Genomic DNA, 26,948 nt, shown 5'->3' on the forward strand with positions numbered 1-26,948 from the left:
AATGCCAGCTCTTGCTGCTTGAAATGAAATTTGTCTCAGTGTAGAAAAGTATTTTGGATTTAGATCAGGAAATGAAATATTTGATGTTTGATATCGTGCCAATAGGGTTTCTTTCAGCACAACCCACCTTTTCATAGTCTGCTTTCTCAAAAAACACAGGAAAAACAAAATGATGTTAACAAATATGTAAACAGGATGTTCCACTAATTATAATCCCAACCTAATCACCAGTGTGCATGTAAATGTAGACGACGTGTTTTCTGGTTAATATTTTGATTCTGGTATCATTATACTTAAGTTTTGGAGACTATTTTCCCAAAACCCCAACAGGTATATTATTTTTGACCATGAAAACAAAGGTTAACAAAGTCATTTTTGTGCCTAAGCCTAAACCACAGCGATAGCAGGCCGAAAAAAACGTTCCTATAGGATGTTTTGGAAGGCGATCACAGATTCTTCCCTTTGATTACTTTACTTTGCCACTTATACTTGAGCTTTAGTATGAACACATGTAAAACAGGCTCAGAAGTAGGTGCTTCCATGGGCCTGTGAAGATGTGGAGCAGCAGTATTTGTCACCGCAGGTCTTTGTCTCTGTGAGAAAGCGAGCAGAGAAAAGAGAGGAATGTTTTTGTCTTTTCCACAGCAGCTGGTTCCTTCTCAGCCCCTGCTGTCCAGGCCTCATTCACTGCTCTCTGATTAGGTTTTTGTTGCCTCTCCCTCCGTCTCCTGCCTCTACACGTGTGTGTGTGTGTGTGTGTGTGTGTGTGTGTGTGTGTGTGTGTGAGTGTGAGGAAGTGGTTTGTTCGTCAATGCTTTTTTTAAGGAACAAACAATAGACTCGCTCAGCCAGCTAAACAGACATCACCAGAAAGAGGTCAATTATAGAAAAGGACTAACAAAGAGCAATAAAAAAAAAATCTCAGCGTTGGTCTGATGAGTCTTTGTTACGGAAACAATTTCGTACTTTGGCTCAGAGAAAAGTGGTCTGCTGCCGACATCAGGCACCGATTGTACATCCGACATCTATGAAAATTTGAAACGCTGCAGCTTTTTGTGCCTGTTTCACTCTCCAAGTTTCATGTGCTGATTAAAAAAACAGGACATTGTGTCTCGCTGGAGCTGCTGCTCTCCTCCAGCTGGGTCACAACACATTACAAAAATAAAGACAAGACTTAAAACTGTCGAAAAATTGTGGGGTTTTTGTTTTTGTTTTTGTTTTTGTTTTTTTTCTCTTTTTAAATCAGAACAATGTGTGGGAGTGGCCTGTGTTTCTGGCCTTCTTACCCAGCGTTCATTTACATTCTCCTTCTAGGCCAGCATCCCACAATGCCCTGCTTTTTATGTATTATTGAGTTTCCTAGTGGCATCCTTAAAAGGGGAGGAGGTCTCACCATAAAAGGAAGTAGGACTCTGTGCTCAACAAGGGTGACTTCAAAGACCCTTTGAAAAATTGATCAGGTGGGGTTGTAGCTAAAGTACATCTCAAGTTACCAACACGAAACACAACCAGCAAGAAGAAGAGAGATTTTATTTATGTGCATGAAAGGGACTATAGCATAGTAGAGAATTCCTCTGGTGGTAGTGAGGCACCTTGGCCCCTTTTAAAAAGGTCACGTCATCGTTGCTTTCCCCGTGATTTCGCCTTTTAAATGTTGTTTTTTTTTTTTTCCCCTTTGCAATAACAGTATTGTTTTTAAGCAACAGTGCGAATCATTTTCTGGTTGTAGATTCTCAAATGTGAGCATTTGTGGCTTTTCTCTGTCGAATGTGATACTAAAGTGACAAAACAAAACATTTGAAGACATGTTAAGAGCATAGGGAAGTTTACCATAACAACTTATCAAGTTATGATGAGAGGTTTGTGCTGATTTTGTTAAATTAAGGGGAGAGTTTTGTGATATAATAAAATAGACATGTTGTTAAAAGTTTCTTTTATAAAAGCAGAATCATTTGGTATCTCGTAATAAAGAAAGAAATGTCTCAATAACATGAAAAATACATTTTAAAAGCAAGAAACTTTCTTCATTATGGAGAGTAACTGAGCAAATATTGTTAGACGCTGCTATACTAAGAATATTGGTGATATTTGAGTTTAGATAATTGTATTTTGAAGTAGGGGACTCTGAAGAATCCCCTACTTCAAAATACACCTTAACAATAAAACCTGCTTCAAGTATGTCATCTAAGGGGCATTACTTAACTTAAATCTCTGCTGAACTCCAACTGTCTTGGGGAAAATCTTTAGAGAACTACTCAGGAAAAGAAATCCTTAAGATCTTTAAAGACCCATTTTTATCATTCGGCTGCTTTTGAGCCCTTGACGCCTCATCCAGACCCTCCTTTTCTCTCTGGACGGTCACGGGGTCGTACATCACATTACATCACCCGGAGTATAATAAAGGCCACGCTAAACGTCAGGTGCTGCATCTCAGGAGCCGCCAATAAATAACTCAGAGACTTCAGCTGGAAGTGTTAATGTTCACTGCAGGGACTGGAGGAAGCTGTTTTCAGTCCTCACAAAGGACTAGAGACAATCAGGCAACTTAATTATACTGATACTTTGAAGGTCAAGAACAGGTCAAAACAACCAGACATAATGGCAAAGTGTTAAAATCGGATTTAAAAAATCTGTCGCAACGGCAAAAGCCTAAAAGAGAAACTCCCTGATTGTGTTGCAGCGGCCACCGAATCCCCACACATTCCTCCCGAAGCACTAATGATGTTTTAAATCTCACCAGTGAACTGTGTCGGTAGATTTGGGGATTTCAGGTCACTTTTGGAAGCTGTATGAAAAGTGAAATGCATTTTTTAAAGCTACCTAAGAAGAGATTTAAGTAAAGTTTTTTATTATTTTTAATATGGACATGATAACTTTACTTTGTGAGCTAATGCTTCATTGAATTATTCCTTATCTACATAGCATAGTATCTGTATCTACATAATTTTGCTTTATAATCTTTATGATGACTCATGGTTTTTCAGGCATAAAGACGGATAATCTAACAAACTAAAATGAGTTTAAATGCATTTCATACAGTAAAACAAGTCAAGTAGTACACTTTTTTTTTTTTTTCAATTATCTAAGTATAGTTGCCAGGACGACATGAGGATTGTTGTCAGGCGAACAACTTCATCTGAGTTTTTATTTATTTACTCATTTATTGGATGTCTTAAAACACAAACAAACCTTACTGGTCTTAAACTGACACTTTCTCTCCTGTTTTAAGTTCCACTTCAACTTCACGTAGTATTTCACCTTCAGGTAGAGCTTCATGCTTAAATGTTTTCAACCTGATCTATTACTGCCAGAAAGACACTTTAAAAGCTTTAAAGCAGAGTTGAAACAATGAGTTGATCAACAGAAAAACTATGGCACAACTATTTTGACCGTTCATTTATTGTTTCTGTCATTTTTCAAGCACAAATTGCAAAACCCTCTGCAGCTCCAACTTCTCAGTTGTGAGCATTTGCTGCTTTGCGATTTATTACATAGTAAACAGAATATTTTAAGTGATTAAGGGAAGAGCGAAGGGTGTTTCTCATTATTTTCTGGTTTTATAAATTAAACGATGAACCAGTAATTAAAATTTAACTAGTTTCAGTCCAGCTTCAAAGATGTTTAAGACACTGAAACTGTAAATGTTTCAGCAGCAAATACTAAATTTTCTCCATAAAATTTAGGGTTTTCTATTTATTTTTTTGATGTCGTGAAAGGCTAACAAACATTATCACCTGCAGAAAGGCCTCATTAGCATCAAATTAAATTTTAATGATCATGCTGTCGTTTAATGGTCATGAAACGCCTTTGGGCAAATACTCATGCTATATAGTATAGTTGTGGAATAAATTACTGATCCACTGATTCACAAGAAATGATTAGACCTTTGTTCTTTGTGGGGCCTTTTGGCTTTGTCGTTGCTGTTTTTTTTATTTATTAAAAAAAAAAAAAAAAAAAAAAAAAAAGGCCTAGTAATGTGGATGAAGACATGGCTGCAACAAAAACCTATTTCAACCACTCAGCAACCCAAACCTTTACTGCAAACTTTATGCCAGTTTGCTCATTTTATTTTTGAAGGAAAAACGCTGGACTCTTGGCGTTTTTTTCTTCCAAGCTTTTGTCTCACTGACAATCCAATACAGTGAACAGTGGATATTGTGGACGTTGTTGAAACTGACCTGCAGTATCAGACATGTACAGGCAGCAGTGCTGTGGGAGATGTAACAGAGAGCAATGCCCTTGTTTGTGCCCAGGAGGAGTTGTACTGATTTACTAAACACTTCCCTGTCGTCCCATGATACGGAGGAGGAGGAGGAGGAAGAACAGGAGGAGGAGGAGGAGGAGGAGGAGGAGGGGGGTGGGGTTGAATACAGAGAAAGAAGATGAATGTGTCACCTGATGCAGGAGCCTCACGGTCGTTCATTATGTAGCACCAGGCAGCATCAGGGTGGATTTATGGCAGAACACCTAATAGAAACTATTGCCACAGAGAAAACTCACCTTATTGCCTTTGCACTATTTTCTGATTGTTATATCACCATATTGGTCATAAACCAAAGTACTGGTCACATCAAAATGTTGAAATGGTGTCTTAGATGAAAAATGTAAGGATCACCAAAGTGCGTAGGATTCATCCTCCGAGGACCATGAATGTCAGAAGCAAATTTAATGGCAATCCATGGAAAAGTTGAGATATTTTAAAAGACCGACTGCCTGAGAGCCAATACCAGGTTTCATGCAATTTTTATCAACTGTAATTTCAGTCAGACATTAACAAGACCTTTGGATATAGGATAGGGTATCGTTGTTGTCTGCTAGATATTCATTAGATTTACTGTGGATATTCATGGTCCTTGGAGGATTATTCTGAATTATTTTGTGAGCCCCCAATCGTTCGTGTAGTGACACCATGAGGCCAAAATTTCCCTCAATAGTATTCAAGATATCCCAAAAATAAATGGCTTATATTTCAGTGAATTTTGCTCCACTTAAGTCCTTCAGCTTTGGCCTCGTGGTGACGTTAAAGAAAAGGGCGGGGGTCACTAAAATCATTAGGGTTCATTCTCTGAGAAGCACGAATATCGATAGGAAATGTAACGGCGGTCTGTTCCGTATCTGTCGAGTTACCTTGCTGTATGGAGGCTGTCTGGTGCCTCGCCTCTGGTACAAACTTTGAAACATGGTCGGAGGTGTTGTTTTTTTCTTTTTTGGCGTCGACTTGGAGGTTGTTTGACCCAGTCGGGGATGAAGTCTTCTCCACACAAGACATTAGACCTGCACCAATTATGACGATTGACACTGACGACTGGTCGAACGAAACGGGGCATTTGAAGACCACACCTTAAGCTGTGGGAAATTTTAACAGGTGTTTTTTTTTTTCCGCTATTTTATGGAGAAAATGGACCAGATCCCAGCATACGTTTTACGTGTGTGTTCAGACCCATGAAAACAAAAACTGAAACTGAAAAAGTTTTTCCTTAAAAGTGCATCATCACCGTCCCCCCCTTCCCTGTTCCTGCTGGCAAAGTGTGGATCTGGTCTCGGGTCCAAATATTTAGGAGATGGAGGGATATCGGCGGCGTCTTGGGGATCATGCCTCTGTTAAGCTGTGATGAGCTGTCAGGTCTACGCCTCTGTGTGTCTAATCCTGCCATCCCTCTCAAATCTGATCTCATCCACAGATCTCCAGCATAGCTCAAGGCATCGCTGCTTTAATACTGATAATGCTTTTTCTAGTTTGTGGGGAATATAATCTTTGAAAATCCTTTTAATCAAAGCAGCAGTGACATAAACATTGCCTTGGAAAACGGCAGGGTAAAGACTTAATATGGCAAAATGCCACAGTTTTCCCCCCTTTTTTCTGTTCAGATGTGATATTTCAGGCTAAATTTGCCTTTGCCTGATATGCTGTCAATCCAGTTTATTTCTATTGAGGAAATGAGATAATTATCACTCTTCATGTACACTCTGTGAACAAATCCAGGTATCTGCGAGTATCTTCAGAGTCAATATGATTAAGATTCTCTTGGCTTCAATTTCAATCCAATTTGGTACTTTAACATCCAAATATTATTTACATATCCGTTTGGAAACAATTAATATAGGTATCTGTACAATGCAGCTCCTAAATTGTTTGGAAATAATTAGCATGGCCTAAAGCTTATTTAAATATAAAATGAATCTTCATGAACCACGTAAACCTCGTTGTTCTCACACAGTGAGGTGAAATAAAAGCGCCTAAGGACTCAAAGCGCATTTTCAACATTTTTTCAGGTAGCACTTGGAGGACTTCTTGTCCATGTTGGCTTACAAGTTAAATATGTAAGTTTATTCTTGGGGGGGAAAAAAAAAAAAAGTAAGTGGAAGAAGACAAAAGTTTGGAAAAAAGCTGAAGCTTTCATGAAGCAAAGTACTGAAGCACCTAAAGGTGTTGACTATTTAGAAGCACTGTTACAGATTTTACCAAGTTCACCCAGATGTGGATGTGTCAAACAGTAGAAAGGGTAGAGTGAAGAGCAAAGTTTTCCACTGCAGGAACTTAACCCCTAACTCCAACTTTTTCCATGTACCAGTACAAGGATCTTCCTTGAGTTTCCACTTGATCTACAAACCAGGACCTTTTTTAGATATACATGCACAGTACATCTGGTGTGTCATTGAAAGAGTGAAAATGGGACTGATCTCATCATTTTTATGGGCTTTTTGGCTGAGTGAGGTAAGCGGCTGTGGGTAAAAAAAAGAAATATTAGCGGTGCTGATACTGGTATTGATTTTCTTTTATATTTTACATGGTAATTAGACATAACTTTTATAGGCCAGCGGAGAATCGAGGTCCCTACTGGGGCCGACACAAGCCAGCTGGTGGCCCAGAAAGATGCCCACCTTGTCCCGTGCGTTAGGGACGACTTCCAAGGTGGCGAGTAAATTAGCCAGCTCATCTAATGGGACAATAAGTTGATGCGGCGTACTGAAAAGCTGTCTCGGCATCCTGTCGCTGTTCCGTTTTTTTCTGTTCGCCTAAGGTGAGCTCTGTCAGGACGGCTTGTTCATTTTCACCTCATAGTTCACACAAGTGGAACTTGGCAGCCACTCCACAGAAATGAAAAATGTTGCCACATGATTTTTAAAAGTTGATGTGACAAGGCCTTAATAGTGGAAATTCTCGCTTGGCGGTGGTGGTGGTAGGGCAAAAGTCACAAGCATTGGGAGTCATACTCTGGGGATCGTGAGTATCCACAGCAAATGTTATCAAAATCTGCCCGGATACTTTCCTCCAGATGTTAAATTATTTACCCAGCAGCCCCCACTGTTTGACTGTCTGCTGCTGTTGTGTTTAGCTGGTCTTATTTTGGTCCCTGAAAGAAATGTGAACATGAAAGCTGAAATCTCTCTGCTCACAACCAAACAAACAGCTGTGTTAAAGGCACTGGTTGCATGGTGGCGGCTCAGGCAGCAGAAACAGAGAAGATAGTGAGTTGAAGCCACTCTGCTTTGAAGTGGAGTGTGTTTTCTTTCTTGCAGTAGTGGAGGAGCCTCTAGGGAGGCTCTCAGCCTTCATCCAGACCCCTCCCACTGTCAGCCGCTGCTTGGCAGCCTCCCTGATCGACTTCAAAGTTGGGGACATTTCTGCCTCAAAAGTCTCTCTGCTTTGAAGTGAGGACGGGGCACAGTCACAAAGGTACACTCACAGAGCTGTAAAACAGACTCTGCTCACTAATTCTGCATTGATATCCAGATTTGTTATTTCCGCACAGCGCCCAAAGGTTTGTCAGTAACGAGCCAGACGTTGAACTAACAATGACAGTGTGCTCTGACTATGAAAACACTCAGACGTCTTTGAAAGTAAAATGAATCTGCCGGCAGTTTAAAAGCCCTAAAAACTGGTGTCTGATGTCTTAAATGCGGGTACTTCTGCATGCAGTGAGAATTTGCTGTCTGCTGTATTAATCTTAGATTAATCCAAAATAAGATTGACATGATATACTTTGTACTTTATTGCACAAACACTTTTACCGCCGTACCTGTCGGTATTTATGGCGGATGAGGTCGGGTTTGAGTCTGGACTATTAATGCTCAAACCCAGTCATTTCTTCACGAGCTCTTTCTGACGCTAGAGAAGATAAATAAAGACGTCAGGACCGGTAGAGTGCAGCGTGATGAGTTACCTGTTAGTCCACGTGACTTCATGTTTACAGCTCCTGGTTGGTTTGCAGTAGGCCAGCGAGAACAAAAAGGGGCCAGAGCAAAAAGATCTCGTCTGCAGGTGTGAAAATGAACTAAACGTCTTAAGCTGGCCTTCCTGAACCACCCGTCCAACGTTTCTCGTGCACCTTGGGGTTCTGTGGCAGATGTACACCTCGTGGAACTACAGCGTCCGTGCATATTTTTGACTGTAGTCGGGTGTTATGTAATGGATTCCAGGGAGCGCAGGAGGACAAAATGAGCCTGAAACCTGTTTGGTGCTGCTTGTTTTTGACGTTCAAGCTAAACAAACACATTCACAAACATGTCAAGGTCTGCTGTATACAACAACTTTGGATCACCTTATTGACAGTCAGGCTTGTAGCCAAAACGTAATCCCACAATCATAGGACACAATGAGATTTCTGCTTCACATGGCGTTCGAGTCTTGAATACCTGTCCCTCCCACAGGTATGGATTAACATCTAAGTCTGGCTCTTGGCATTTCAGAGAATATATCTGCCATCACCACGCGAGAAACTTCAGTTTACGTCTCGGCTTTTAAAGTAAAACAAGAGAAGAGAGAAGACTTTGAAAAATGATCTCGCTCTACTTCGTTTAACGTGTAGTGATGGAAATGCGAGGCTAGTTCATTTTAATTTCACCCCTAATTTTGATAGAGCTATTTCCAGCCCTGTGCACAGGAAAGCAGAAGGCCGGTTGCATTTCAGATTATGAAAACACACCATCCACCGGCGCCCAGGACCTCTTTATCCTGCTGCAAATCCGCCCCGTGTTAGCTCATTACTGCTCAAGCACTCTGTGAAGACATAAAGTCAAGAAGTGAAAGCGTGGAGGAAAGAGAGAGAGATGTGTGTCTGTGTGAGTCACTCACCTAAAAATATCACCCATATTCCTCCTGTTCTTTCTGAAGGGTTACTCTGACCTGTGAGTCACAGCTCCAGCTGGGAAGGTTTGGAAGCAGCCGGCGTTCGGGGGGGGAACCTGGTGATCTGACCGGGAGAAGATGATGTTTGTCAGGGGAGCGACGAGAGCAGACTGGGGGCAGGTGACTGTGGAAAAGCAGGAAAGACGGACTGGAAGAGGCTCAACGACAAAACACTGAGCCGGGATAGTTACTGCAGCTTCCACAGGCCAGAAACAAAATGGCTGCTTTCTGCTCACTATGTCTGTGAAGATTCTCAGTCATCTAGGTCATTTTTATTCAAGAAGAGGTGAATCTAAGGGCAGCTGGACTTGGCTCTAGATACTTGAAGCCAAGAGGCCTCTTCAGTCCTGGAACCGAAGAAGCCTATTCAAGTTACTAGTAATAATTTTCTAAGCCTGGAAGTTCAGATTGTAAAGAGCCCTGGAAGTCCAGACTCTTTTTTTTTTTTTTTTTTTGTCTTTACACACAAGATTATGGATCTGCACAACATCCAGTTCTTGTTATCCTGTGAGCAGCAGATACAGATAAAGACTTAGGAGACAAAGATAACCCTCTAAAATTTTGCGTACATAAGTCAGTATATTTATCAGGCCCGTGATTTTATCTTGTTTTTGCACGAGGCAATAACTTGTCAACAAGATATGGATCTAATATCTTGCATCCATAAGTTATCTTGTACAAACAAGAAGAAAAAAAAAAAAGGATGGAATATCTCTTTTGCGCATTTCATTTTCTTGTGATTAAATGAAGATGATGAGGATGTAATATCTTGCGCACCAGATACGGATCCTGCGTGAAGAAGAAGCTTTTTCTCACAAGAATAAAACAAGATTATAAATGTTCAAGCTAAACGAAACATGTTCACACGAGCACAACTTGATGAATTATCTAACGATGTGTTAGTTGCAGCCCTGAACAAGACGACATGTCTGACCGGACATTGGATGCCAGGTTTTGGTACTTGACAGTTTTTGATGGGACGGACACATTTTGTTTGGGACCAAAAGAGTATTAAGGTTTAACACCCGAACGCTTTAGCTCTAAATGCTCAGGAATTTAAATGATTGGCCCATAACAACATGATGCCTGGTGAATAATGGTGAATAGCTGTGCAAGATAAATGAAAACTTAATATCTGAAATAAATGAAAATTTATTTTCACAGATTTCTGCCACAATTGGCAACAGAGTGAATGTTGCCACCTAACTGGGAAGGATTCAGAATAATGCATGGTGATATTGTCGTAGAATGAAAAATATCGGCGCAGGAGGAAACTGTTTTGGAGATTGCTGGTGTCTGGGAAAGTGACAGTACTGTTCAGTTGTTGTCGTTTAGTTGGTAATTTTTGTCAGATTAGTTGCTGTTGCATAAGGTGCTTGTGGAAACCGAGATCAGCACCCTGAGTGCAGTGACACATTTCTCCGTTGTGCGTCTGGTTTCTTATCGTTTGTGAGCAGCACTATCTCTGTTTCCACTTCCAAACCGGTTGGATGTCGACAGTGATTTGCTGTTTCTTTTCTTTTTTTTTTTTTTTTTCCTCTCTCCATGTTCAGCCTCTTGTCTCTCTGCTGCAGCCAGAAGATGGCATGGTTCGTATGCAGTCTCCTCTCAAAACTAGAGATCAGGTCTGCCACGCTATTAATAGCCCTGCCATGCTTTTAAACGTGTGTGTGTGTGTCTGTAAATAAACTGCTGCTCACTGGGAGGGGACACAACTGTATGAGCCGGGCTTGGCTCTGGAAAAACGGCACACAAATGCAAATGTGCGCATAAAGCAACACGGCAGTTTATTGCTGTGTAAGTGGCTGATGACTGTGATTAAAACTGAAAAGGTATTTTGTGGTTTGAGCTGAGATTCGGGGCTGCAACTGCGTCACCTTTCCTCCTGACAAGTCGGGTTTTCTGACAGATTTCCTCGGCTGCAGGCTGCAGTTGACAACCATTTTTTTTTTTTTTTCCACCCAGGTTTTTATCGCTCCCCGGCCACTCCTCAGGACAGCAGTGCCAGTCTCAATTTTGCAAAAGCAATGACCTCCTTTGACTGGTTAAAGAGGAATAAAAAGCAGGAGTAACGGGCCCAGAGTGAAATGTGTTTTCATCGGGCCTTCCGAGGGGAGAATAACATGTTTGCTCAATCGCGTCTCATGTAAAAATCTGCAGCCAAGTTGCCTGGTAACTAAAGTGGAGCAGTAATATTTGACTTAAGAATCATGAATTAACAAATGCAGCGGGAGAATATCTTTCAGAAATGTCCTTGAATGCAGCTACGTGCGGTGTTTGAGTCAGGGTTTTACACAGCTGCTGTGTTCCCTTTAGGATTACACCTTTTCTCTTTTGAATTTTCAGAATCACTTTTTATTTCAACAAGTATCAGACACACACACACACACACACACACACACAGGAGGAATCTGTCCTTGTGCGTGCACACATGTACGGCACGTAATTTACTAACCAGACCAGACAAGTACACAAACTATTTGCATATTTTCAAGAGAAGGAAGAAATTAAATTAAGGAAAGTATAAAAGTAAGAATACAATAAATAGAGTAAAGCTAAGAGTGTAGAGGCAAAAAGAGCCAGATCCTTTTACTGGTTGAAATCAGACTTAATCCTTATGAAACACTCTGTGTAAAGCAGGATTGCTTAGGGTTGAGAAAAACTGAACACTGCGTCTTCGGTCGTCTTTGTATATGTCATGTTGATAATCTACGTTTAAGGCCTCAACAAAGGCCTTTAAATGATGTTTACAGCTGCTGTGTTCCGTTGGGAAATTCATTTTTTAATTTCCAGATATATTTACGTGTTGATATCAGACTTAAGCCTCATAAAATACTTTGTAAGACAGAAGCAGCAGACTTAAGAATCACATAAAAAGCAGGGAGAAATTTTTTTTTCAAATGTATTAATTATGTATATTCAAGGCCTGAAAATGACCTTGAAGGCAACATTTGAAACACGACATCAGTGTTAAATTTGAGTTTTTTTTCCCAGCTACTGTCTTTGGGATTGCCTTTTGTTTTAAACCGATTTTATTCTATTGTATGACATATGGAGATATTTTAATCATTACACAAATAGATGATTTATTAAAAATGTGCATATTCTCATCATTTTTATGTTGTTGCCTCTAAGGAAAGGAGAGGTTGATGTTTGGAGTTCACCTGGAAAAAAAACTTGCGTACAATCGAGCTAGCTGTGAACAAACCTGCAAGTTTACATTTGAAGCCAGCTTTTGAAGATCTGACGAGTCCGGGCTCGAGTCGGTTCAGTGCTGGTTTGGGTCTCCTTGTGGGATTTGTTGACAAGGTGAAAACTGCAGAGTACTACCAAACGCGCACCCTCTTGAGACCCTCTTTGCGAGACAGGAGCAGTTAGGATTTGATAAATTTAAAACATTTCACCAGGTTTGCTTTTGTTTAAATGGCTGTTGAGGATAACCTTGAGATGAAGGGCGGGCTGGTGAAAACACGTCCACTCTGAAGAAACTCCTCAATGAAAAATAACTGTGTGTGTGTGTGTGTGTGTGTGTGTGTGTGTGTGTGTGTGTGAGGTAACGAGGATTTACAGTCGGAGATTATCTGGTGGCCAAAATAGAGAAATGCAAAAACAGAGGAAAGAGAGGGGTGTTTGTTTGTTCTTTTCTCTGCTCTGTCTCTCAGGGAACAGATCTTGTGCCGATGAAACCACGAGCAGTTGATCAAAACCAGCTAAATAAAGCCTGAATAATTGGTGCAGAGTGTTTGCTGGAGCGGCTGGGCTTGGGGGTCCGTGCTGCCGGTCAGGCGCTAACAAAGAGCGCGGCATAATAAACGGGACTTCAATTTGTTTTTCCTCGACAAGGTCCCTGTGAGTGATGGGTTGAAGGGCGGTGATGGGATGAGGTGTTGAAGTGAAAAGGCAGAGGTGGGGGTGAGGAGGGGACAATAAAAGCCTCAGATTCCACGATTGTTTGTGTTCGCAGTGGCTAGAAACTGCAGAATGTACAAGGCGATGCTTGTTTTTCTAGTTTTTGTGACTGCACGTGAACGCATCAGACAGAGGGATTGGAGTGGATGGAAGGAGGGGAGGAAGGCAAGAGGCACCAGTCTCTGAGATGCTTTGTTGTCTCCACGGCAACAGGCCGATGAGGTTTATGGGTGTTGTAGTGTTTGGAGCAAGCGCCAGACTTCATGTAAAAAAGGCAAGATTTAGACGAAATGTGGTTTCCTATGGTTTTTAAGATTTAAGGTTGTGATTGAGTTTGGGTCACATGATTGAAAAGACAGCTTTGTGGGGGATTTATAAGACTGTTATCTAAACACACTATACATCCAAAAGTATGTGGAAACCCCTCTTTTGAAACTAGTGCATACTTTTGACCTGGGTCTCCTTTTTGTGGTTTAGACTAGGCCCCTCGGTTCCGATGAAGGAAAATCTTGATGCTACAACACACGATTATATTTCAGACGAGGAGTTCACAACATGTGGACCGGGACCCCTGGAGGAGTCACAAGGGAAATCTTAGGGGTCGCGACTGCTTAAAATGAGCTGAACCGCCAGCTAATTTTTAGAAAAATTATGAGGAAACTTTCCAGGAAATTAGCAGGAAAATGTGGCACTCGTAAAATAAAGAGCTACCAAGTTATTTCCTTCCTAATTAAACTATTCTTCAATTTGTTGTTGTACCCAAAGAACCCTTTGAAAGACGAAAATCAATCAAGACTTTTCTTCTCCGTGTTTTTGGCCCTAACACAGTCTGAACCTGCCGTCAGACTTTTAAGCCTCAGCTTCTGCCGTTCAGTGCTCTGCAGCCTCTGTGGCACTGACTTAACCCTCTGCCCAGACGGCTGCGATACCTCTTCTTTGCCCTCTGACATACACTGTGTTTACATGTAGCCCGCCAGCGACACCGGCTGCTTTGTTGGCACGTGTATGGAAATGTAAACGCTGCAACGAAAACTAATGAAACCAGCCGAATGAGGTTCATGAGAAGAGTCACTGCTCTCTGCAGTGATGAGTTTTATTTTAAAAGCTGACATTGTAGCTACCTCTGTAAATGTATTCAAATTAATTTCCCATTATTGCCTTGCTTATCTGGGGCTGCAGAGACGTAAACAAAGATGCGGACAAACGCTGGAAAGCAATTAAAAATAAATGGGGTTTGGACAGAAGTGCCCCAGAGAAAGAGATAAAGGCAGAAACAGTACGGAGGCAGCTCGCTGCAGCCGAGTCAGAGCTGCTGCTGCTGCTGCTGCTGCTGCTACTGCTACCGCCTCGGTTTTATTTTTTTTATTTTTGTCACAACTGTTGTAGCTGCTCTGGATGTCTTTTTGGGCGCCATCCTGGGGCGTCATCACACTAAACGGCTAAATTAACCCAGTTATTCGGAGAGAGCTGAAGTGGCACTGCTGCCTTCAGGCTCTGTTATTTCTGAGGACTGTATATCCATATTGTCTGTCCACAGCTTCTGGTCGTGTGTGTGTGTGTGTGTGTGTGTGTGTGTGTGTGTGTGTGTGTGTGTGTGTGTGTGTGTGTGTGTGTGTGTGTGTGTGTGTGTGTTCCCTACACATTACTCAACGGTCAGCTGAATCTCTGCCTGGAAAGGCAGAGTGATTACTGTGTGGCTTTGCTTAATGAAAAATAATGACTTGCTTGCCACAGAGTTTTTGTTTGTTCCTTTTAGTCTCCGCTGTACCTGAGCTCCGTGTCAAAGAGGCACATCAGAAATGAAAAGAAAAGCCTTGGCACAGTTTGTTCCACCCTTCGTGGAAGAGGCAACAATGGTTCTTAAATGAAGGCTAGTTTCCGTAGCAACATGCCAAATATAACAAGGCTTGTGCTCGCATAAAAATAAAGACACGCAGACGTGCAGCGCTGCCGAGGTTGTTCGCTGACTGAGGCAGGACTGCAGGCCTGATCTCACACTCTCTGATGGTATTCAGTCGGTTTTAAGCGTGTAATTTCTCATGAATGCTAATGTCCGGACAGTCGCCTGCAGCTCTGAAGCTTCCACACACACAGTCACATTGACTTTATTATTATTATTTCTTTTTTTTCACGCCAACAAACATGATGCAGGGTTTATTTTTCCTTCTCTCTCCTGCCTTTTATCTGCTCTAAAGAGGAGCGCAGTTAACGTACATCACGGTGGTTTTCACCGCGCCGGTGGTTTTCTCCTTGAACTCCAATTTCCTCTCATGGCGGCGAGGGACAAGGCAGAGCCCAGAGCATGACGGCAGAGGCTCCTGAGTAATTTAGTAATAATAATAATGATAATAATGATAATAATAATCTTTATTTATACGGACGCAATGTGCAACTCATAGTGCTTCGCATTTAAAATGGGGAAAAAAAAGTGCAAGTGCTCAACAACTCAGCCATAAGCCTGGGAAACCAACAAGGTGTCAGGTTTCCGGGCTTTTGAAGTGACTTAGACTAGTCTCTGTTCCAAACTCTGCAGGAAGTTTTTGTTCCACAGAACGGGGGCAGCGTAACTAAAAGCCCCTGTCAGTGAATATGAACAAAATTCTGGTTACTTCAATAAGGCCAGAACCAGAGAATGGGAGTGGTCCAGTTGGAGTATCGGCATTGAATAAGTCAGTTGAATATTCTGGGGCCAGATCCATGTAATCCTTTTGTGGACGACATGTCAAAGCCAGAACTTGTTACACAGGACTGTGACCTGTAGCAACGACCGGTTCACCTTCAGGTAACGCTCAGTTTATTTAGCTGATATTCCCTGAATGACACAGTAGAATGAAAATGTTATGTTTTTAGTCCTGCAGCACAGCAAGTGAGGAGCAAACTGAGCGAGGACAGAGTCAGTGAACGTCTCAAAGCAGAGATAACGTGGTGAAAGTCCCACAAAACTTCATGTCAGCAGGACGTCCATGGTTTAGGCTTGATAGTTGATTAGTTTCTATCAGTGCCAGTGTCATGCTTGTCTGGTAACTGGTCCACGAGTCCCATTGAAAATCACCAGTTACGTTATTGACGTAATCAGAGGAAGCTTGATTCACAAATATCATGTTTTATCTTTTGTTAAGCAGTTACACAAACGCACTTAAAAAGATCCAATAAGTGGATTCAGAACTGGATTATTATGTTTTGTGATTCTGAAGTTGGACTTTGTTTAACCAGTAAAAAGTCAATTTTTAAAAAAAGTGAATTATTTCAGCATTTACATGATTCTCCTCTGCACACAGCTCTCTCTCTGATTGGTGTGCAGTATTTCGTCTTAACTAATTGAAGATTTGACCTTTTGATGACTTTTTCTGTGTTGGGTGAATGTCAAGGAACGCCTAAGACGCTGCTAAAATTAGAAACGGACGCTGTTATGCTGCTGCAGTAGCTGGTTTGTGTGACTGAGAAACATTTCTGTATGTACAGAGTTAAACGTTTCAGGCTCCCAACAAGAAATTCTGTGCGAGACGAATCAAAGAAAAGGCTGAGACTGAGTCAGAAAATTTCTTCTCCAGCAGAAACGAGTGTTCACAGTGAAAATTGGAAGCCTGTGGAACATTATGTACTGGAACATTACACGGAAATGATCAAAGCTTAAAGGAATTACTCTTATTAGAAAACTCAACACGGAGTACAAAGGCTTGATTTTAGAGAGAAATCTTCTCCCACGGAGAAAAGATGAGGCTCAGGATTAATATATATATATGTGTGTGTGTGTGTGTGTGTGTGTGTTTGTGTCATATATATATATATATATATATATAATAATATAACACACACACATTGAAGAAAAAATTCCACCCTAAAACCCTTGAACAGTTTATCAAAAACAGCTACAGATGATTGTCTTTGGATTCCAGGAACAGTTTGGGTTGTTTTTGGTGAAGCATTTTTGTTATTCCTGCGGCGAGCAGACAAACATTTTGGGTTCAGCACCTCAGAATCAAAGAGCTTCTTTCCACAGCCGGCATCTTACAGTGACTGTCAAGCATCTCACAGGCAGAAATGTACTGTAGAAGAAGCAGATATAAAGGGTGTCTGATGCTGACAGTGAAAGATAATAAGGCAGTGCAGCAAAAACACCGTGCAAGACGAGCAAATCACTTCATCCTTGGAAAAATTCAGGAGAAATTCAGAATGTGGCGTCATCTGTTGATCTGTTTGTCTTCACCTAAAAGTTAAATTATTATTTCTGGACGAGTGAAGGCCGTGAAAACAAGAAAAAAGGTTGTAAGTAGAGGGTCACTGTTTTGATACCAGGATTACTGGTGCCCAGTTGCCCTTGAGCAAGACGTTTAGCTGTTCCTGCTCAGTGAATCTGCTCCTTTTAACAGACACCTCCATTTTGTGCACAAGCATGAAAATAATGTGCCCAAAATAAAAAGGTCACTGTTGTTTAAGGCTTTCGGTTACAGTGAGAAACCTGGTCTTAATCACGTTTACTGGACTAAAGCTTGGGTGCATTTTGTTCATTTGAATCTTGTGGTGAACATGGTGAGGAGTTTTTAGGACTTTGTTTTCCTCGTAAAGGACCGAAAACCTGGCCATTGGCATCTCCAGAGCCGCACCGCCAGTGAGGCCAAAAGAGAGGTTTAGAGCAAAATCAAGATAATGGTCTTGTTTATATAGATAGTAGCAGAGATAGTAGCAGATTCATCCTTTAAATATCCTTTAAATTATGCTTATTGATTCCAGTTTTTGAATGTCGTAGCATTAGCTGATTGTGGGACATTATGACTACGATTAAAGACTTCTTGCGTTCCTAAGCCCGGTGTATACTTAGGATACGGTGTATACGTAGGATTGACGCCCACGCCGTTGTGAGCATTTATACTTCGCCGTGCAATTACACCACCAAAAACGCTAGCTGGTGGTGGGGTTTCTGTGCCACTGTGTTGGTTTTTCTTCAAACAATGGCAACTGAAACTGCGTGGATCAAGTTTGACTTGGCGCTAAGACAGTTACCCTTATTAAAAAGAGAAGAGACGTCGGAGGAGAAGGTGCGTACGATCATTGAAGCAGCTGAGGAAGAGGGAGGGTGAACTTTTTTCTGTGCTTGTCCAGCCACAGAGACATGGACGAGACATGCTACCAAGGGGACCAGTCGCAGTTGTTGCGGTCTTCGTCGCAGCGACGTGTAGTTACATTCCTAGGGAGGTGCACGTCAAGCTACGGCGCAGGGTACATGGCTACTCTTTCCCCCTTGCAGCTGTATATACCGCGTGTCCATTGACACATTCTTCAATAGAGACCGAAGCTCAGCAGGGTTAAAAGCTGCAACTTACAATTATTTACATTACTGATTACTGATCATTTAGTCTATAAAATGTCAGAAAATGGAGAAAAATGCCTGCTGCAGCCCAAGGAGATGTGTTCAGATTTCTTGTTTTATTATTTTGTAGTATTTTTTTTGGTTTTCTTTTGTTTTTTATTTTTTTGACTCCTGATCAGCAGGGTTTCCCACCTCAGTGATGTGTACAGTTCAGCCTGTCGAGGCTGTAGTGGATTCTGTGTCTGTACATGGATGACTTACCTCTCACAGCAGCAGAGACAAAAGACAATTTCATTTACCTGCATCTAATGGAAAGGCAATTTGTTGTGTGATAACATGGAGATGGAGCGAGACGCTGACGTCCCACGTGTAGGGCTCAGAGCAGAAATGAATGACACTGTGTCATCAGCAGCTCCCGGAGGCAAAGTGAGAGGCCACACCGCGTCTGCATCTCCACAAACTCATCATTTTCTCTACAGTGACCTGTTACCGCCGAGCTACCGACAGTCCCATTTAATACAAACCTCGAAGGCTCAGTTTTTGATGAAAGATGGGGAAAACTGAAGCCACGCCAATCAGAAAACCTTGGCATTGGATTAGACGATAATGAAAACAAGACAAAGATTTAAAACGTGGGTATCTGCAGGGCTTGAAGAGTCTTAAAAAGCTTTGAATTCAGTTTCCTTAAAAAAAAGAGGCTTAGGAGGTATTAAAAAGTCTCAAATTTGATTTGCATAAGTCTTTTGTATTGTTTTGTTTTGTCAGACCATCAGTCCTAAACTCAAAAATATTTCACTTACTATCGTACGTGAAAAACACAGAAGCAAACAATGAATCAATTATCAAAATAGTTGCAGATTATTTTTCTGTTGATCGACTAATCGATTAATCTATTGTCAATCAGTTGTTGCAGCTCCAGCTTCATTAATGGTTGATAAATAACTAACTTTTGGGCTAGATTGTAAAAAATGTCGTGCAGTGTTAATCTTCGTCTAGCAGGAGGATAAACCGGTGGAGGATAAACACTTGCCAAAAGGATTTTTCCACAAGCTGGAAACCGAAACGTAATCTTATCAATGTCTTAAAACTGAGCGGTAAAGCTTTAGCACATAAAAATAGCTTTAGCTATTTTTAGTAACTTATAAACCTTTTTATACATTATGTGCGGAGTTCCCCAAGGCTCAATTCTTGGGCCCCCTTTATCATTATTATATTATAATATTTATGTGTATAGCTGCAACGATTAGTCGAATAATCAATTTGTTGATTGACATAAAATTAATCGCCAACTACTTTGTCAATTTATTATTACCAAAACCAAACATTTGTTGATTCCAGCCTCTCAGATTTGTGGATTTAATGCTTTTCTTTGTCATATATAATATTTTACTGGATATTTTTGAGTTTTGGCCAAATAAAAACAAGATGTAATAAAAAAAGATATTTGAACACATGTCCTTGGACTGTGGTAAATTAAAGAGGCATTTTTCAGAATTTCCTGAGATTTTAGACCAAATGATGAATTCATTAATTGAGAAAATAACTGATAGATTGATTAATTATGAACATAATTGCAGCCCCATTTACATGTTTCCAAAGTATGTTAGGCCAAATTATGCAAGTCTGTTCTTCATGACGTAGCAACCAAAAAGTTTTTGTTGTTTTATGGCTTATAACAAATGTTTAAAGCACAGGTAAATTATTTATTAGCCATTAATAAAGCCATTAGAGGGTTGTTAAACCATCTGTAACTGGCGCCTAATGAGAAAGTGTCAACAAAATTGGAAGCAGCTGCTGTTGGAGAATGAAAAGTAACACTTCTGCAAAGAAAAATTATTTTACTCTACTTTACTTTTAAATTGACGGAACAGCTGGCAAATAGAGCTTCCAAGAGCTTCCATTAATTAACATGTAGAAACGGTATCCACAGGCATCCTAAATGATGCTCCAACAGTCATTTTCACTGTAACTAAGTGGCTGTTTCTCCTGCTGGATCTGTGAATATACGAGAGCCACACCTCTAATTGAACACTGGCATGTCGGAGCATGTTTCAGCCTCACGCTGCCATCAGCTGCGGGCCTCCTCCGCCGCCTCCTCCTCTCTGGGCCTCCACCTCAGCCTCTTCACCTGCTCACACCTCCTCTTGCTCTGCTACTCCCCAGACAGTCCCCTATGATTGGTCTCTCCAACACCACAGCCAGCTACCTAAAATCATTTTCAGGCCAAAAATAAAACTGTAGCCTACCTGCCAAAATATTATTTATGGCATAACAATGTATATTTTTGAAGCGTGTGTGTGTATATATATGTATGTGTATATGTGTGTATGTATATATTACTGCGTATTTTCTGTAGATATTCAGGGCACCAGAAGATGAACCCTTTCCATTTTGAACACCTGACACCATTTTTTTTTACCTCTCAGTCGTATTTTTTCCTTTTGTGAACACTTCTTTAAAGGTGAATTCATCTGGTGTGTCACCACAGCTTTTTACTGATGCATTATGATGAAATTAAATTTAAATTCACCATGACCTTTGAGTATGACTTTCAGTTGTAATCGTCTTGAAAAGTTACCGGTGACTTTTGGCAAATTCCTCTCGATTAAAGCCGCCAAAGGCAAAATTTTCCAGACCTTTGTCGGGAGTTAGATTAGGGATTTTGTGTGCACTGGACAGTAGAGAGTTGGGAGGAAGGGGATGGAGGCAGCTGGGCAGGTGGTCGTTGTTTCCCACGAGGCTCCACGGTCGCAGCTTTTGAGAGATGAAGCCCATCAGAGTTAGCCAAACAGCGCTAATGCTCTCCCCAGAAAGCCTCCCCGTCCAAATACTAACAAGAAATCAGAAGCCGGCTGTGTTTGTGTGCATTTTGAACAGATGCTCTGGCTGTAAATATGTAGGGGGGGGGGGCATTTGTTTTCATTTTGGAAACAGGGAAAGGGGAGGATTGTGTTGTGAGAGATGCAGTCATTCAGATGCATTCGGCGGCAAAAATAAGCTGATCTTTATCCTGTGTCCTGCAAACCAAATATTTGTGTGTTAGGAATGAAAGACAAATACACACATACAGAGTGTAGCCGCCTCTGGCCTTTAATGGAGAAATTGTGCGCAGCCCGTCAGGTGTCGTGATCTGACTCTGAAGTATGAGCTGAGGGCTGGTTGGTAGCAGGAACAGATCCCCTCCGTTTCCTTTTGTGAGCTCTTGGTGCTGATTGTTGTATCTATAAAATCATTTTTTGTTTTGTAAAAGTTTAATTCTACTTTTGCTGGGCTCCGCTCATCTTTCAGAGAGCTAGAATTTCTTTGTATACGACTCTGAAAATACTTGTCTTTACTTTGTATTTGTGTGTATCTTGCGTTTTAAAGGTCTGCATACTACTGGAAAAAATAACCTCATCAGCAAAACTCAGCTGTCAGAGTTTAAACGCTGCTTTAATTCATGAATTATTCTCACTTTCTAATGAGATTATTCATTTACATAATTCTGAAAAGTAACTCATGGCTTCATAAACGAGTTACAAAATGAGCGCCGTGCGATATTGTCTGTTGTTGCCTCTTATGTTTTATGGGAAATTGGTGTTTCTATTTTATTGACCGGCACCCGTGATAGTCACTGGACAACTTCTGATACTAATCCTAACTCTTCTATTTAAGCACATAATCTCCACTTATGAAAAGTTTTCCATTTTGGAACCACCTATGAAATTGATCCAGATACAAAGCTTCAGAATTTATAATTTATCATTGAGCTCTAAAGGAGCCCAGCAGAGTTTTCCTGTAGACCAATGCGGTTGTCCCATTGCGGGTGTCTTTGAGGTCTAACAAGTGCTTCGTATTCATCCCTTCCTCACGGAACGTTTGCAAAGCCGACTTTTGTGATTATTTTTCCAACCTGCGTTATTTACATCCACACGCACTAGCCAGCAGTTTTCATCTTCCCTGCCTTTTGCTGGTGCATTATTTTGTTCGTCGGCGTGTTGTTATGTAATTGTCAATAGCGTGACACCTTTTACGTTACTGTCGGTAACAAGGTTTCTGTCAACATTTATTCACTATCTCCACATGGCAGCTACAGTCTGGTTAAAGTTAGGAAAAAGCAGGTGACATTTACTGGCCATCGGATACAATCCTTGTCCTGTCACTGGTGTAAATGATTTGGTCACTTGTTGTTTGACTGTTAAGTAGCAGACGTGGTAGATTAATGGCGACTGCGCCGCGACACGTATTAGTTGTTTGTTTGCTTTGCTACATTTTTTTGAGGAAAATTAACAAATAAATGGCGTGCTGAGATAGAAAGTTTAATAATCGGTGGGTGACATGTAAAAATAAGTTCTGCACTAATACAAGGTCATGAATATATATATATATCTCTCTCTCTCTCTCTCTCTCTCATGGTTACAGTAAGATGCAAAGCTGAATGTAAATTGTTGAATTGTGACAACACGAGCTTGGCTTTTCCCTCATGAAAGTGGGATGCACCACAGTACACACCGCTTCCTCCGTTAGCGCTGCATAAATCAGGTGTGTTGTAATCATCTGATACAACACACACCTCGTGTGCCGGTACACGTGCATTTGTGCGGCGATACGAACTAAACGTTGCTGCTGAGCACCGCTAGTTGTTAAGGGTCTGTTTCAAAGTGTGTAATTCAAAGCAAAAGGAAAAAAGTGTGGAATACCAGCAAGGGGAGTCGTGGTTTAAATACCTGCCTGGATGACGGATGGTGAAGCTCGGCTGCTCACGGTATCCTGAAGCAATGCACTGAATGTTTCCTCCCCCACCCCCCTTTCTGCACTGTTACTGCTGTAGTAGTAGAGGTCATCTACTCGACAACTGTAATAACCTCAGACTGAATCTCTCTGTGTGGAAAACTAAAAAAAAATCCTCCGCAGCAACACCGACTTGACCTCTGAGAAGTAAAGCTTCAGGAAAGAGCCCGGACACGGGCACAGACGGAGGGAGCAGTGACAGTGAGCGAGTCGACACGGCGAACTGTCAAACGCAGTGTAGACGTCGTGGAACGGTTTGGGCTTTGCAGTGCGGTAATCTCTGTCTCTGACGCAACGCCGCTCAACTCCCAAGCGCAGCTGATTTGGAAACTATCAGCACTCTGCTTATAAATTTCCCCAGTGTGAAAAGCAATGCATACAGAATGAATCCGCCTCTATTTATCTATCTCACTATCCACACACACACACACACACACGGTTATACACACTCCCCGCTCCATTCTAACTACCTGCCCTGCTGGAGGGAAATAAAAACATAAAGAGACTGTCGACTCGGCGTGAGTTTTTCCGCTCTGGTCCCCAGACGTTGCTACATGTATCCATTAGATTACAGATGACAAATAGATGCAGATCTCCCTTCTGCCGGCTGGGAGCGGCCCAGCTGTTTACAGCACAACGGCGTCTCTGCCTCCCGAGGTTTCGCTGGGCGTTTGTTGAAGTGCGGGGTGGGTGAGGACGAGGATTCACTGCAGCGTGAAGTGGATCAGACAGCGAGGGCCGTAGGAGAAGGAAAAAGTTTGCGGTGTAGAGAAGAAAAATCAGCTGCTGATAGTTGACGATAAAACAAAACTGACATTGACAAATAATTTGTTCCCTCACGAATCTCTTTCTGACGCTACTGCATGTTCCAGGGTTGAACGTATTCTAAAACTATTGGGCTGTTTTATAAAGTTTTTTTGTCACCTCGAGTTATTATTTTGCCTGGTTATAGACCAGTGGTTCCCAACTGGTGGGTCGTGGTCCAAAAGGTGACCGCAGGACCCTTCCAAGTCAAACTCACCTTTGAACCACGGTGAATTTCTGGAACGGTGCTTTGATTTTGAAGCTTCATTGCTACGGTATGCAACTTTACAGTATAATAAGCCTATCGGTGTTGGCTCTGTTGATCATGTGACCCTCCCCAATTACGACCCACTGCTCCAGAGCGTTGAAATACAGTCTACGGCTCCGATTCTTTTCAGCAGGTCAAATAAGGCCAGAAAAAAAAAAAAGCAGTTTCCGATTAATCAAGATTTTCATTTGAATGATCCAGTATCGATTCTTAAACTCCCAACTTGTGTTGTTTTTGTACCTTTCCTCGGTAAACGTGTACAGCAGCGCTAAATGGTGTGTGTGTGTGTGTGTGTGTGTGTGTGTGTGTGTGTGTGTGTGTGTGTGTGTGTGTGTGTGAAGTACGCGGTACAGCTCGGGCTGCACGGTGTGTAAAACGTCTGCTATGTGGAAATCGTTATTACAGCAAAGCACTAAGAGGTTATTTAAGTTAAAAAAGTAGATGATAGCTGGCTATAGCATTTATTTTTCAAAACATGCAGAATGATGACGACCTTGTGCTGCAGGTTTTAAAAAATTTTTTTTTTTATTGTTCACTTGTTGAACGTAGAAGACATTTAAGTTCCCAGGATAAAGGCAGAGAAGCGTTTTACAACATTTATCTATTTATCTGATGTAACCGAATCATTTAGAATTTAATCCAAACAAATCAAATCTTGGGCTTTGGGAATCGAAATCGAATGGGGAGATCAGATTCAAACAGGCCCGGTGTTGTCCTCCAACCGAGCCAAGTAGAGCTTCGTTGAGGGTTTGGAGAAACTCTTCTGTCTGAGCCACAGCCACAAAAAAGGCTCCAGGTGTGGATGACATGGACGCAGCCGTACAAGTTTTTCGTAAATCGATTTACGGAACTAATAACTATTAAATTAACACATTTCTTCAGCTGCTCCTGGTGGTTTTGAGCGTGTTTCGGGTGGATGTTTGGGTCTTACTAGATAGTTGCTGAGTGGTGTGTAGATGGATATACAGTCAGCTGGTTCAAGACATCTGAACAGTTGTCCTTTTCTGGTGTGCTGATTGGTTTAGGGCAAAATACTGACTTCTATTTTGTACATATTAAGTTTTAAAAGTCTTTAAATCGCCCACCATTACATTCCGTGATTGCACAAAACAACATTACAGGCACAGCTGATTTTACTCACTTTTCCTTTTTCTTTTCTCTTTCACAGAATCAGACGTTGTGCAAGGGCCTGAATGAACTTCAAAATGGACAGGTAGGCGGATGTACACTGGTTCTCATTGCACTACACTGGTTGTCTGAATAAATGGACATTTTTATGTTACAGTTTATAATATCCAATTTCTAACCGGACTATTTGTTTTTTAGAAAAAGAAACTAGTATCACTATAGAAACTTTAACGGAGCCGAAAGTAAGAGAGCGAGTGTGTTTGTGTGTAAATTCTTTAGTTGGTCCCTCTCAGTAAACTCCGGCCTCTCTGGAGCCTTTAATTTGGAAATCTTTCCTCCTACCTGATATCTGCCTCTTAACACAAGATGTGTCTTTGCTTATGTAAAAACACGGATCATCAGCAAAATGTACATTTTTGTTCCCGAGTCACGGATGCTTCAGCAGCTTTTTACTGTTGTAGCTGCTGCTTCACATACAGTTAGCTACTGTAGCTCAGGGCCACGGTGTTTTTCAGTGAAACCAGGTGAGAAGTTTAGATAGAACCGCTAACGACTTGCAAACATCTTAAAACACGACAAAGGGTCCAAACTACACAAAACTGTTTTGTAAGTCTCAAGGCAGAAAGGTTGGAAGCCACTGGTTCAATCTGTAACGGTGCATGGGAAGCTGTACAGCTGTCAAATTAATTCAGTGCTGTAAAAAGTACCATTTCTCCCTCTGAAATGTGGCGGAGTAGAAGTACGAAGTAGCATAAAATGGAAATACGCAAGTTAAGCACGAGTACCGGTTACTTTCCACCATTGATCATCTTAAAACTTCAACAGGACCTTTTAGGTGAAACTGTAACAACCGACTACTGTTTGAGAGGCTGTCAGGGCATTACACAATACTTTATAAATCCCCAATACAGCTCCCTGTTTTCTTATATTTGTATTCTTACACAAAGAAACTAAATGAGATTCCAGTAATGTTGTTCACAAGCTACAATCCTATTTCTTAACAGTGTAGTTGGTGAAATTGATTTGGAGAAAGTTTCTCTGATGCTTGATGACTCTGTGTATGGTGTGTCTGCTATAAGATCGAAGAGGATAAAAACTTAAAAACCTCAAACTAAATTTCCACCTCTCCCACTCCGGCTTCCATTGTGTCGGCCCGTCTGGGTCCACAGTTCATCTCTGTCGTTTAATAAGCGTTTGTGACTGCAGGAAAATGCTGAAGAATGTAAATGGCTTCTTTGGCTTCTTTCAAAGAGCACAGACAAGGGGAAGAGTAAATTAAAAAAAAAAAAAAAAAAAAAAACAGCTGGAGATTCATTACTCGTCAGTTTAATTTCAGAGCTGCGATTCATTACGGAGTAGAAGTCGATTTTGCCTCGCATTGTGGCAGCTCTGCTTTCTGCATATTCTTCCCCTCGCAGAGCAGAGCATGCAATGCATAAGAAAAAAAAAAACTAATTAAAATGAACTTTGCGCTCTGTGATGGGTGGATAATTGTTGCAAGGCATCGGCGTGTGTAATTGAGGCTGAATTTGTTTTACAGGTTTACCTTGTAAATGAGTACATTTGCATCTATTTTCCCTCAGCTGGTTATTGCAGGACTCCCGTCAGTTTGAACACTGTCCAATCGTTTT

At 41.3% G+C, this 26,948-nt stretch overlaps 1 protein-coding gene across 3 annotated transcripts in view; it reads left to right on the forward strand.

The window, feature by feature from the left end:
• The window catches only part of phf21b (PHD finger protein 21B), a 101,758-nt gene that overhangs the window by 23,460 nt on the left and 51,350 nt on the right, over positions 1 to 26,948 (forward strand). For all 3 annotated transcript variants that reach the window (XM_040150049.1, XM_040150066.1, XM_040150058.1), the window contains exon 3: positions 25,358 to 25,402. In XM_040150049.1, the coding sequence (XP_040005983.1) occupies positions 25,358 to 25,402 (45 nt within the window). The remainder of the gene's footprint in view (positions 1 to 25,357; positions 25,403 to 26,948) is intronic.

Source organism: Xiphias gladius, chromosome 2 (assembly GCF_016859285.1).
Source record: "Xiphias gladius isolate SHS-SW01 ecotype Sanya breed wild chromosome 2, ASM1685928v1, whole genome shotgun sequence".
NCBI classification, from domain to species: Eukaryota; Metazoa; Chordata; class Actinopteri; order Istiophoriformes; family Xiphiidae; genus Xiphias; species Xiphias gladius.